Source organism: Malaclemys terrapin, chromosome 9 (genome assembly GCF_027887155.1).
Source record: "Malaclemys terrapin pileata isolate rMalTer1 chromosome 9, rMalTer1.hap1, whole genome shotgun sequence".
Classification (NCBI taxonomy): Eukaryota; Metazoa; Chordata; order Testudines; family Emydidae; genus Malaclemys; species Malaclemys terrapin.
In genome coordinates this window covers 19,693,195-19,706,113 of record NC_071513.1, presented here as the reverse complement: position 1 = coordinate 19,706,113, position 12,919 = coordinate 19,693,195, and the positions used below count along the sequence as shown (strand labels likewise).

Below are 12,919 nucleotides of genomic sequence, written 5' to 3'. Positions count from 1 at the left end.
ACACAATCCTATATTCCTGTTCTGTGGTATTTATTTTAAAGTATCATCTTGATCCGTCAAGTTTTATTTCTTTTATGCTGTCATACTTTGTGCAGATTTGGGCCCTCATGCTGTAACTGGGTCTTCCTAAGAAGACCCTTGCACGCATGTAGAGCCTCATTGACCTAAGCAGAGCAGCTTCTCGATCTGTGATCTGATGGATCATAAAAACTGTCTGGAATATATCAGTATAGCTATAATAGATCAATATCGATAACATACATAGTTATACACAAATAGAGATGTACGTTAAACATACAGGAATTTATGTTCTTTCTGTAAAGACTGGCACTATCATATCTATATCTATAGCAAGCTAGCAATATCAAGAAAGATGAATGGATTTCCACACCTATATCTTTCTATGTATGATACAGGTATGGATTTAAATTCTATCTTTCTCGAAATATTCTTACTGAGAGATTTTAAATCGGTAGCCATTACATATGCAAGAGTTTACGTGATGTAAGTATTTAAATATGTTCTTTATATGCACCCGTTTGTATAGATATAAACTGTGATCTTTCAATCATATAACTACATGTTTAATTTTACTCATATGCACATATATTTGCAAAATCAGAGCCACAGGGATTTTACATTATTAAGATCGACACATCAGTGATCAAGTTAGATCATTCCCATGAATCAGTTAAGGATCTCTCTGAATATATATTGTAAAGCCGTGTCTTTATTTAGTATTTTTTTATAATGTAAGTCCCTATTTAATAGGCGCCACAATCTATATTTATATGGTGTAAATTTCTGTCTGCGTGAGGTGATCCCTACCCTGCAGTGTAGTAAAACGCTTCCTCCTGTGATTATTACAGTTAAACTCGGTGTTTTACACACACAAACACCGAAACGAAAAAAAAAATGTGTCAGAAGTGGGATTCGAACCCACGCCTCCATACGGAGACCAGAACACCCAGCCCTCGAGAGAGGAAGGCACTTTAAGCCTTGAGTCTGGCGCCTTAGACCACTCGGCCATCCTGACACTGTTGTTAACATGAGCAGCTGGGAGATCCTTATTGTTCACTGCAGAGTCAGCGCCTCTAGGACTGTTTCCCGACTCTAGTTCCCGTGGCAAAAGCCATCACTAGCTTAGGCAGTGTGGGGGAGCCCGTGGGAGTACCGGGCCCCCAGGTTCCCGGGTACAGGGGCTTCTTCCCGTATGCCTGTAAGAGCCCCTCCACGCAAGCGCGGGAACTACATTTCCTATAATGCCGTGGGGCCGCGCTCAGGAAGAGAGTGAAATACATTGCCCACGGGGCGCATGCGCAGCGTGCGGGCTTCCTGGCTGGCCACCATTTTGTTTTTCACTGCTCGCAAGGGTATAAGGCGAAGAGGGAGAAAGGCAGAAATTATCCGTCCAAGGCGCCAGCATGTTGTCTCTGGTCAAGACCGCGGTGCGCCTCAGCGGTGAGCTGTGGAGGAGTCCTCCGGGGCACAGCCGGGCGGGTACCCCCCAGAGTCCCAGTCCCCTCCGAACCGAGAGCCCTTGACCCTTTTAGCGCCCCTCTCCCGGGTTCCCTGCCGCTCCGCAGCGACTGGTCCGCACTGGAACCGAGTCAGTCATTTGCCTCCGGGAGCCCGTTCCCCGTCCGGTAGCCTCCGCCTAGGCGTGGGGAATGGCTTGGGCACAGGGGTCTCGTATGGATGCTGTTGTAGGACTGAGAGCTTGGATTGTTACCTTCCAAAGCAGAGTGGGCGTGATATATCCTGGAAGCCTATCGATTTACGGGTGATAGCTTGTGTTTTAGCACATGTGTAAACGTTTGGGGAAACGTTTCATTTAAGCTAAGTGGTTTTTAAAGTGGAAGAAAAAAATGTTTTAATATTAGGGAGACAGTCACAAACTAAAACACAATTTCAGTGTTTTGCCTACATAAAATGCTCTGGGAATAACTTCAGAAACAGCTTTCTTGAAGTTGATTGTCTTGGCCTTGATCTTACCTAATACATTTAATTTCACAAGAGTAAGTTCATACACAATTTTTCAGATATTGGGATTTATATTTCAATTAGCATTGTCTACACAGTGCAGGAGTCTTTTTCTTTTTTCCTGTGAGATCATCTTAAGTTTTCTGGCTTCTTTGCTCCTTCTGAAAACACTTGAATTATTTACAGACATTCTCTGTGAAAAATAACGTGTGTATTGATCAGTTCATAAACTGACCATATATTTTCACATTTGAGGAAGTGATGTACCTAGAATGGCACTAGAGATTCTAAATTGAGTGAACAAAAAGTCTTCATTTCTGTGGGTGTATTTTATAGTTACCTGCTTAATGAAAATTTTAAAGTAGCTTGCCAACCAAATAGAATAAAATGTTAAGTCTCTTTGATGGATTTGTCTAAAATAGATAATTTTCTCTGTTCCAGCAATTATGTGGCTTTGTAATGCTGCCGGAATGTTATGAAGTCTTGTGTCTATCTTTCTGTTGTAATGAAGAGCATCCTTATTCTTAGTGTTCTGAAGTCCATCTTTTCTAGGGGATGGATGAGAGGACTGCCAGAGACTTGAATAGATGTAAGATGTACCAATGGACTGATACACATTTTTGACCATTTCTCTTAGCTCGGGGCACTCAGTGGATTGCAGCAAGACAGAGTCACCACAAATCTGTGCCTGACTTCCATGATAAATATGGCAACATTATACTACTTGGTGGAGCCCTATTTTGTGTCTCCATTTGGGGATATGTAAGTACTGTATGACTGGTACTATCACTAGTGTCTGCTATAACTATAGTCCTGAATTTGCAAGTTGTTACACACCTTTATAAGGATTTGCCTATATAAAGCAACTTGAAGTATTAGGGCTTTGGGGTTTCCTGAAAGAGTAATTTTGTATGCATTAATACCTCAAAGGGAAGCGATTCATTAGTCCAACTTTAAACCTAGATCTTCAATAGGTACTTATTTTGAATGTCAATTTACTGCAAGTCTTCAGAACTGAAGACAGCTTGATTAAATATAAGCTAAGCACACTTCCTTTTGTCTAATAATTCATTTCCAAAATGGGCCGTTGGATGAGTGAGCTATTCACCTCAAGTTTTCCTTTTATGTTGGTGAAAATATTGTGTGGCTGTACTATAAGAGCTAAATATTAGACTGATGCTGTTATCCCCTGAATTTCACAGTATCCGTTTTAAAATGTTTTAAATATAGCTTTCTAATACAGTATGTGACAGAAGTTTCCCTTAATGTAGAGTTTATTAAAAGACTGGTGTTGTTGAGTTATTCTTAATATTTTTGTAATACAAATTACTATTGTAAAATAGTATAAATGTAATACCAATGGAACCAGTGTAAAGGGCTGAATAAGATGTCAAATCTGAGTCTAAAAACAATACTGATAGAGAATGATGCCCCTCAACTGTATTCTTTTTTTAACTTTTTGTTCTTGAACAGTTGCATAGGTTAAAGATACTATAAAACTGTCACTCTAATAGGAGACCCCTAATATTCATAACTGTTACTCTGTATAGCTTTATTGGATTTGAGGGCTACTAACTATTACCGGTAATAATGGTTAGGGTCCTATCAAATTCATGGCTGTGAAAAATGCATCACGGACCATGAAATCTTTTGTGTACTTTTACCGTATAATAGGGAATTTTTTTTTATAGTAAGTACCCTAGTCTACAGGGTAAAAGTATACACAAGTACACACTTTTATCAAACTGGGGGTCCCCACCCAAATAGGGTGACCAGACAGCAAGTGTGAAAAATTGGGACAGCGGGTGCGGGGTAATAGGAGCCTATATAAGAAAGACCTAAAAATCAGGACTGTCCCTATAAAATTGGGACATCTGATCACCCTTCACCCAAAAGGGGGTAGCAAGGCTATTGTAGGGGGAGGCACAGTATTGCCACCCTTCTGTGCTGCTGCTGGTGGCAGTGTTGCTTTCAGAGCTGGGCACTCAGCCAGCAGATGCTGCTCTCCGGCCACTCCGCTCTGAAGGCAGTGCAGAAATAATAGTGGCTATTGTAGGAGGGTCACAATATTGCCTTGTGACCCCCTTTTGCATCAGGACCCCCAGTTTGAGAAATGCTGAGTCTTAAGGGCTTTACGTGTTTTTATATTTTGCCATTTTTAAATACATACTCATGTTTATTACAACACTGAAACTTAAGATTTAAATATCTGAAACCGTGAAATTCAAGATTTTAAAGATGTGATAACTGTGAAATTTACAAAAATGAACCCTGAATGTGGTAGGTACCTAATAATAGTCTGTTCAATCTAGCAGAGCAAGGTATAACATGATGCAATAGCTGAGAGTTGAGGCTAGACAAACTCAGACTGGAAATAAGGCATAATTATTTAACGGGAGAGTAATCAGCCACTGGAACAATTTACCAAGGGTCATGGTGGATTCTCCATCACTGACCGCTTTTTAAATCAAGATTGAATGTTTTTCTAAAAGATATACTATCAGAATTATTTTGGGAAAGTTCTATGATGTTATACAGAGATCAGCCTAGAGATGATCACAGTGGTCTTCTGGCCTTAGAATGTGACAAACTTGTTCTTATATAACTTTTTAATCTATTACAGGTGGCAACACAAACTGGAATTGAGTGGAATTTATCACCGGTTGGCAAAGTTACCCCAAAAGAATGGAGAGAGAAATAGCCTTTGTTTATTCTGGACTGAAATGTGCAGTAATCCTGAACTGGTCTGAATTTTCATTTATGCCATACATGTAATGGCATCTGTTCACTGATTATTGCCATCTGTGATGTGGCATTACTGGTGTAATAAATATATTTAAAAATTATTTTGTTCATCTAGGTCTTATTCCTGTCCCATGTTTCATGGCTTGCTATAAAAGTATAGTGAGCAATTTTAGGAATATTGCTTGGTTATAAAATTTTGAATGTTATATATATATATGATATTCCTTAAGAACCACTGAGATGAGTTTAGGTTAGATGCAGATGATGAAGTAACTGAAGGCAAATGCTCTTAAATGTCTGGTTATTGCAAAAAGATCCATGTGGGCAGACACGTCTACTTGTGTAGACTTTATTCACTTCAGCTGGACTCTGCATGCAGACTTATTGCAGGGACACATCTTTCATTCTTAAATCGCAATTCTTTTAACAAAGAAGCATTGTACTCTTTTTTTTTTTTTTTTTTTTTTTTTTTTTTTTTTTTTTCCTGCCACATAGCAATCTTCTATGGCTGCAAGGGGCACTGGTTTATCAAATCTCCCTTTCAGGAACCTAGCATCCTCTACTTCTCACTTAGAAAGTGAACTTACCTGAGTAAATTTTAAAAGTACCCATTAGCCAGAATAATCGTAGTGTGGAGATAACAGCAAGAAGTGTATGCTTACAGTTTGCAAAAGTAAGTAGCTAGTGATTAAAATAGTGGGGAGGCCAAAATGTTCAAAAATAGACTGCCTGTATAAGAGGGCCAAACATGGCTTCTGCTTGACATCAGACTTCTGCTGAAATGGTTCTTGAACTCAGAAGGTCAGTGGGAAGTTGGTAGTACCTGCCTTCTTGCCATCTGTGGTGCTTCTTGGAGTCGAGAATGCTCTTAAAGGTCTGACTGAGGCTCTGGCTATACCAGATGCATTTTACCAACATGGGAATGCTGGATGCTATACCAGCAAAGCACTCCTAGTTTGGCTGTAGCTATGTCGGTTGTGCTTTCCACTGGTATAGTGAAACAGTCTATACTAGTAAAAGTGCTTCAGTGTCAGTGAGGATGGGATTTGATGGTATAACTGCATCTACATTAGAGGCTTCTGCCAGCATAACTGTCTGTTAGGGATCACTCTTCACACACCTGATCAACATACCTATACAAGCAGAAGTCTGTAGGTTGAAGCTGTTTTTTAGACTGAAAGGCAGAGGCAGTGGGTGAAATCATCATTCCAATTGTCTATGGAAATGTCACTAATTTCAGTTAGGCTGGGATTTTGCTGATTCTTTGTATATTTGAGCAGTGCCTAACACAATGGGGTATTAGGACACTACTGTACCCTTTTGCAATGTAAACCAGTCTGAGGAACTAGTTGCAGCACTTGTGCAAGGGCTCCTGATAACTCTGGAATGTTCTGACCATCTCACTTCCTCAATTTGTTAAAAATTAATACTTAATCCTGTTATGAATGCAGGGGACTGGACTAGATGACCTCTTGAGGCCCCTTCTAGTTCTATGATTTGAAACTCAAATGTATCCTGCCATATGAGGCTGAAGACTGACTTTCTGGCCTGAGTGGAAGTGGGAATATTACTTCTGATGATTACAGGGCCCTTTTTCATTTTGCCAGTATATGACATTAGTGGTTTAAGGCTTGTTTTGAGGCCTGATCCCTTCTGATTTTTAAGTTTTATCCCAAAAAGGAGTATTTTTACAAACAAATCTTAGTAACTTTTAATATTTGTTTACTGGCGCAATTCACTGTGCTAAGATCACTTCAGTTAGAAGTGTGCAGGGCAAGTGCCCACCATCTTTCCCCTGCCCTCCAGTGTGGTAGTAAAATACATTAATAGAGTTGCTTCTTGCTTTTTAAGGTATCTGGTAAAGGAACTACATAGGTCTGTGTATGATGGTCAAAACAAACACAGTACTTAATTTTAGAAAAAGTCTATATACACTTCTGCAGATAGGTGCTACAGTGAAAACAGGGCAGAACAGAAGATAACCCTCTCTAATGGAAGTACTGTATTGTACCCACCCTCATATGCTGATGTTACAGTAGGTTTCCAAACTTTAATCACTCTTAGAAAAATAAACCAGGGCAGCAATCAGCCTTGGTCACCACCTTCTCTTCTTCCATGGTTGGTGCTAGGTTCACCTTCCTTGTCACAAAGCTCCACTCGCTTTCTTGGAAAAAAATTGAACAAAATGACCTTATCTCTCATTGCTTGTGGAAGCTTTGATGTTTGTAAAGGAGAACATTAATTAACCTGGGATGTTTCAGTCTGCTTTTCAAAACTAAATGGCAGCCACTTGACCAGAAATGGTATTTTCCTTAAGGAGAAAAAAAATCAAACTTTCTCTAGGGCGCGATGTGCCAATCAAACTTTATCTGTGCCTGCGATGCTGCAGTAAGGCATTGGCACATTCATAGATCCAGTCCTATAATCTATGAATCTATGAATGTGCCAATGCCTTACTGCAGCAAAAACGCTTGACTGAAAATGTCCCCACCGCGTTCCCTTTCTCGCATTGGTGGGACCTGAAACTCGTATGTGCCACTCCACCTCACGAGGCTCCTCCCTCTTGAGTCTCCCCCTTGTCACATGATTGGGGGACTAGACCGAGCTCTGTCACGTGGCTTTCTGCACTGGGATGGCGCAGAGGGGCTGGCAACGGTCGTGGGCGGGGCCAACGTGGCACGGGGCCATCGGGGGCGGAGTCGCCGCTGCTGCGCTGCGGGGCGGGAGTTGCTAGCGCTGCTGTGGCGGAGAAGGAGCTCAGCTGGCGGAGCGCTGCTGGGTGAGTCTGTGTGCGCGTTCCCTCGTCTGGCGCTGACGGGCCCGCGGTAGGCGTGCGGGGCAGCCGGCCCCGTCCCTTGATGCGCGCGTATCTCCTTCCCGCGTCTGCCGTGGTCACTGCGGCCCCCGCGCTGTGGGGGGCTTTAGCCCCGCTCCCTGGGCTCTGACATGGGGTAGGGGAAGCCGTGACAGCCGGCAGCGCGCTCCTCAGGCCCAACAGCCCCGGGCTCTGGTGACATCCCCTCCCGCCGCCCCGCTCTCTGGGTCGCTGAGCCGCTGACCACGCGGACCAGAGCCTCGCACAGATCGCCGTGTTGGGCGCACCAGGAACGTGGGGAGAACAGTTTTCCCATCCCGCAAAATGTTTGAGTTATTTGTGTGTTGGGGGAGGTCGGAAGGGAGAATGCATCAGCCCTGCAGTTGGTGTGAGGGGCTATGCCAGCAGGAGAAGCCTCCCCCATATCTCTTCCTCGCATCCCCTAAAGATTAGACATGGCCAGGATCCATGCAGGGTTGTTGTAGCTGTTGGTCCCAGGGTATGAGAGAGACAAGGTGGGTCAAGTAATATTTTTTACTTCCCTTGGTGAAAGAGGCAAACTTTCTAGTGTACACAAAGCTTTATTTCACTCAGAGCTGAAGAGCTCAGTATAAGCTCAAAAGCTTGTCTCTCTTAACAGAAGTTGGTCCAATAAAATATATTACCTGACCCACCTGGTCTTTCAGGATGACCCAGGTCATTTTCGGGAAACATAAGGTGGTGATTAAAAGGCTACTGCTGGTTTAGTAACATGCCGTAATCAAACGTGAGTCTATTGGTAACACTTTAGATGATTAAAGAGTTCATACAGTCCTTACATCTCTTTTAATACAGTTTGGGATGGTGTGTTTTGTTTTATTTTTCCCAGCTTGTATAGTGAAAGTCAACAGATTCAGTTTCCCTCTTCAAGTCAGTTTCTTTCAACAGCTTGGCTTTTCTAGGGGGGTGAGGGGAAGTCTGTTTGAATTGGAATTCCCCTTCTTCTCCCCACCCCAAAAAATGTAGAGGCACTTAGTGCTGGTCTTAAGTTTTGTAAAGGCAATTTTTGTTTGTTATAAAGTGTAAGTTTAGAGCCAAATTTCAGTTGAATGTTCCTTTTACATTTGTATTTAGCAGCTAGGTACCAGAGTGACTGTGCACTTTATATCTAGTGTAGTTGTCACCGGACTGGTCTCAGGATATTAGAGAGATAAGGTGGGTGACCAATTTTTGGTGGTGAGAGTGACTTGTGCCTCACCTACTTTGTGCACTCTATGGGCCGATGGGTGTGTACTGAACCCAATAGGGTGTTCCCTAGTTAATTGCTTTGCTTCTCTACCAATTTGTTTACTCTAGTGATAGTGCCTGTAACAGGTGCTGTTGCTTAATTGGAATAGTATCAGTATAAATTCCATTATTGCAGACACGGCTGATGCCAAGGGGTTAAGTGATGTCTAACTAGGAGATGATGATAATAATGACTCGCTCTTCCACATCACTTTTCTCCATCAGATCTCAATGTGTTACAAGAGAAATCAGTATCCTTATCCCCATTCGGAATGTAGCTGCTGGCCTGCAGCATAACTTTTGTCTAGTCCAAGCAAAAAGCTGTTCATTTAAATATAACTGCATATCTATATAATAAGATTCCTGGATTGTCACTCTGCCACTTTGAAGCCTAGAATGTCTGTTGAGTCAGTGTGAAGCAATGGAAACAGCTACAAGCTTGGTTGAGAGCGATTTATGTTTAGAATATCACCAGGTTTAATTATCACTGGGAGTCAGTCTGTTACCATCCAGTTTTTAAGTTCTCAGCCATGAGACCACCAAACTAACTTCACATTCTAATGAGAGTCCCTTATTGTAGGAAGAATAAACCAACATAATGAGTGGCAGGGAAGGGGACGCCATCAGGCTGTTGTAAAGAAATATGGAAGGACCTTTGGGAAGGCTGAGGAAAATTCCTTGGCTTCTTCCTAGTCTATTTTTTATACCGTGTTCATCACTGTAATATCACATTAAGCAAGAAGACGAACACATCTGTCGTGTACTTTTTTTCTATTTTCTTCCCTCCTTCCTTTCCTCTATCTGTGAGAGGTATTCTTCCTCTCAAAGGGAAACTCCCAATGAACTAAATCCTTCGCTTTCTCCATTTGGCTTAAATATTGCAGCATACCTAATGGGAACTGTGTCATTTTTTTGGATTTCTTCATTGGTAATATTGCTGGAAGAGACAGTATTTATACAAAAATAATCTTCAATTTGATGGTGTAATAATAAATTGGCCAAGAAATAATTGTTTATACTTGATAGTGCAAAGGTATAGTCAAGTGTGTATAATACCACCTATGAATCTATTGGCTGGACATACACGCAAACTATAATTATCATTCTCTACTCAAGTTATTTCAATTAAATGCACGTAACGGAAGAATAGACCTTTTGCCTCTTCTTCAGGTGGTGAACATGTCATTTACTGTTCTTACTGTTCTCATATTTTTATTTACGCTTGGATAATTCATTATGCATTGTTCTTGTTTAGCATTTTTAGACTAATCTAAAAAATAAGTAGCCTCTGTTAGTCTTATTATGTATCCACATAATTGAGGTGTTTAAGATGCATTCTATCCCTTAATGTTTACATGGTCCTATTTGGGCTATATTCATATTCTCCAAAACCTTCCATTTGCCATTGTCTGTAGTGTTTGCTGGAAGGATAGAAGCAAGAAACAGGATTTGCTATTAATTGATCTCAAGTTTTATTAAGCTCTAGTTTGAACTGTAGTAAAAATGTTTGCCATTTATACTTTCTGATGTGCATCTTATAAAGAGCTAGAAGCCCTGAAAGGATTTTTCATAATCCATATACCCCAGGCAGGACTCGTTAATATCTGGATTTTTTCAGTTTTTAATTCAAGCAGAGTGAAACATAACCAGTTGAGAGTCTCACAAAGCTTAGATGTGTGTTTAGGATGTGCTGTTATCCCTGAATATCTAGTTACATTACTGCATAGGTAAGAGCAGTGCATGTAATCATTTGCCAGTAAAGACCAAAAAGTTCAATTAGGTTAGCTTCACTGGGAAGCTCTGATGTAACTTTCCCTCCAGACCACTCAAAAAACTGCACTTCTTTAGTTTTACAAACAAATGCTTTAACAATTAGAAACAATAAATTACAACATATCTGGCAACCTGGTCCTACAAGACATGTGCCTGTTATCAGCCTTATCATATACCTTGTGTGCTATGTCCCTTAACCGAACCTTTGCCTGTTTTGTATCTTTGCAGATTGTAATGTCTTTGAGGTAGGGGCCACATATTTCTTTTTCATACAATTCCTAACACATCTTTCATGCTACCATAATACAAATAATAAATATGAATACGTATAAATCAGGAATCAGTGGTTTATAAACCTAAATTTGTCTCTAGCAGTTAACAGAATACTAGTATAATACCTTTGGGATTCTGTTCCAACCTGCTGTATGATTTCAGATAAGTCCACTGACCTCGCTTCTTAATTTTTGCCAGCTGTAAATTGAGGTGTTGACCCTCCCAAAGGTATTTTGAGGATGAATATTTGTACAAAACTTAGAAAAATTGTCAGTTTTGCATACGTGCTATGTATCCTTACTGGTCATAAGGATAAAACAGATAATACAAGCCTTTAGTTTATTTTAGGTGGGACACCCAGTTGAGAGTCTGGGATTTTAGCAGTCTTGCAGCCTTCATTTTACATGACTGATATTCATTTTTTTTTTTTAATGTCCACATGGTAACATGCGGTTGTGAGTGATTATATTTTGGACTCCTCAAGCTTCAGTTGATTCCATTTGTGATTATTCTACTTTCAAAATTCACTGTTTGCACATTAGAAAGGGTGGCTTAACTGGTTGTGGTGCAGTAAAACTCTGTGTTAGTTTATGCCTGATTACAGCTTCTTTTCCTCTTTTACAGGGAAAATTGCCTTTTAGAAATATAGGTTCTTTCCCTTTGTGTCTCCTCAACTACTTATTGCAAACACCTTTTGGTGAGTCCCTTGGAGAAAATGTGGTACTTGGAATCAAACTTAGAGAGACAATCAGACCAAATAATGAAGCCTACAGTACCTCAGTCTAGTGGCGAAGGTCCTGTGGAGTCTAAATATTTTTTATAAACCTGCTACTCAGCTGCTGAGAGCATCATCACTATTTGGTATTCTGCTATTACAGAGCTAGCCTATTCCTAGTTTTGTGCTGACTTCATTGATGGTGTCAATATACAAACAAGGAAGTAATATTGTTTTGCGTTTTGTAAAACACAGGGAGAAGAATAATGGGAAAGGATAAAAACTGGCCGAGAAAGGCGTTTCTAAGGATATTACATAGTTAAGAATATAATAAAAGGTACAATAAAAAGCTATCGGGTGCCTTACAAATCCCATTTGAGCCCAAGCTTGTATATGAGATGATGATGCTTTTGACTTTCTTCCAGCATAGCAGTGATGGATTGAGAACCTTTTGGTTTCTTGCATCCTAGTTGTGTTTCTGTTTAAATTAATGGTAGAAACTGCCTGCCTTAGACTGACATGCCTCTTGTTTGTGATGGCAAATCCTAAATTTTCTTTGTAGAAGGTCTACAGTTGGAGCAATACCTTGGCTTTGAGTTCAACCGTTTTTTATCTCCAAAACAAAGTGTGATTGGAACCTCTAGTTAATACAGTTTTATAAATGTGTACTTGACAATCTTGTATTACAAGTTACTCACTAGACACTGCTTGCTTGCTGGTGTAATGGTTACGATCTTAAAATTTAGTATATAATAATATATGCTACTTGACATACTTTTCAGACACTAAATAGGATTTTGATTTATAGATGAAGCTTCAGCCAGATCTTGCCTCTACCATCATCAGACTTTAATCATTCCTTGTAAAATGAGCTGCTTCTCTGAGCTACTGCAGATAAAAAATGCCCTTGAGTTTATAGGTAGCCTGTGTCCTTCTAAATGTATTGATAAAACCATATTGTAGTTTGACCCACTGTAGTCTTGATACAGGAGATAATCCTTCAGCCTACATTCCATAAAGTGGAAGCTACTTTTCAGATTTATTCCATCTCACAAATGGACCATGATTTGGAACTTAAGATGGCAACAGTCTGTTGCTCTATAAATGCTATCTATTTTCTGAGTTGCTATTCAAAAGAAGTAGGGTTACCATATCTCAAAAATAAAAAAAGAGGACCCTCCACGGGCCCTGGCCCCGCCCATTTCCCCACCCTAGCCCTGCCCCAACCCCACCCCTTCCCCACCCTAACTCCGCCCCCTCCTCCCTTCCACTCCCAGCCAGGGGGAAAGGGCTGCCCCAGTGCTACCGGCTTCAGGGTTTGCCGGGCAGCCCCCAGACCCTGTGCCCCC

The 12,919-nt window shown here is 40.8% G+C and overlaps 2 protein-coding genes and 1 non-coding gene across 3 annotated transcripts in view; 2 read left to right on the top strand and 1 right to left on the bottom strand.

Annotated features, from left to right (window-relative positions):
• Nucleotides 1-918: 918 nt before the first annotated feature.
• On the bottom strand, nt 919-1,036 carry TRNAL-CAA (transfer RNA leucine (anticodon CAA)). Its single transcript has 2 exons — nt 999-1,036; nt 919-964 (listed from the first exon to the last, which is right to left on the bottom strand). It is a non-coding gene; the product is annotated as a tRNA-Leu (tRNA).
• A 300-nt stretch (nt 1,037-1,336) lies between these two features.
• Nucleotides 1,337-4,829, top strand: LOC128843151 (cytochrome c oxidase subunit 7B, mitochondrial). The gene is made up of 3 exons (XM_054039732.1): nt 1,337-1,461; nt 2,621-2,745; nt 4,607-4,829. The coding sequence occupies exons 1-3, from the start codon at nt 1,425-1,427 to the stop codon at nt 4,682-4,684; spliced, it is 240 nt and encodes a 79-aa protein (XP_053895707.1). The 5' UTR covers nt 1,337-1,424; the 3' UTR covers nt 4,685-4,829.
• A 2,600-nt stretch (nt 4,830-7,429) lies between these two features.
• ATP7A (ATPase copper transporting alpha) overlaps nt 7,430-12,919 on the top strand; it is a 63,920-nt gene continuing 58,430 nt past the window's right edge. The window contains exon 1 of the mRNA XM_054039721.1: nt 7,430-7,507. The gene's annotated coding sequence lies outside the window, so the exon portion shown is untranslated. The remainder of the gene's footprint in view (nt 7,508-12,919) is intronic.

Excerpts from the sequence above, each read along its gene's own strand:
- LOC128843151 (XM_054039732.1), top strand. The coding sequence starts at position 1,425 with ATGTTGTCTCTGGTCAAGACCGCGGTGCGCCTCAGCG. Across the intron at positions 1,462-2,620 it reads GACCGCGGTGCGCCTCAGCG|CTCGGGGCACTCAGTGGATT; the intron begins GTGAGCTGTGGA and ends CATTTCTCTTAG. Across the intron at positions 2,746-4,606 it reads GTGTCTCCATTTGGGGATAT|GTGGCAACACAAACTGGAAT; the intron begins GTAAGTACTGTA and ends AATCTATTACAG.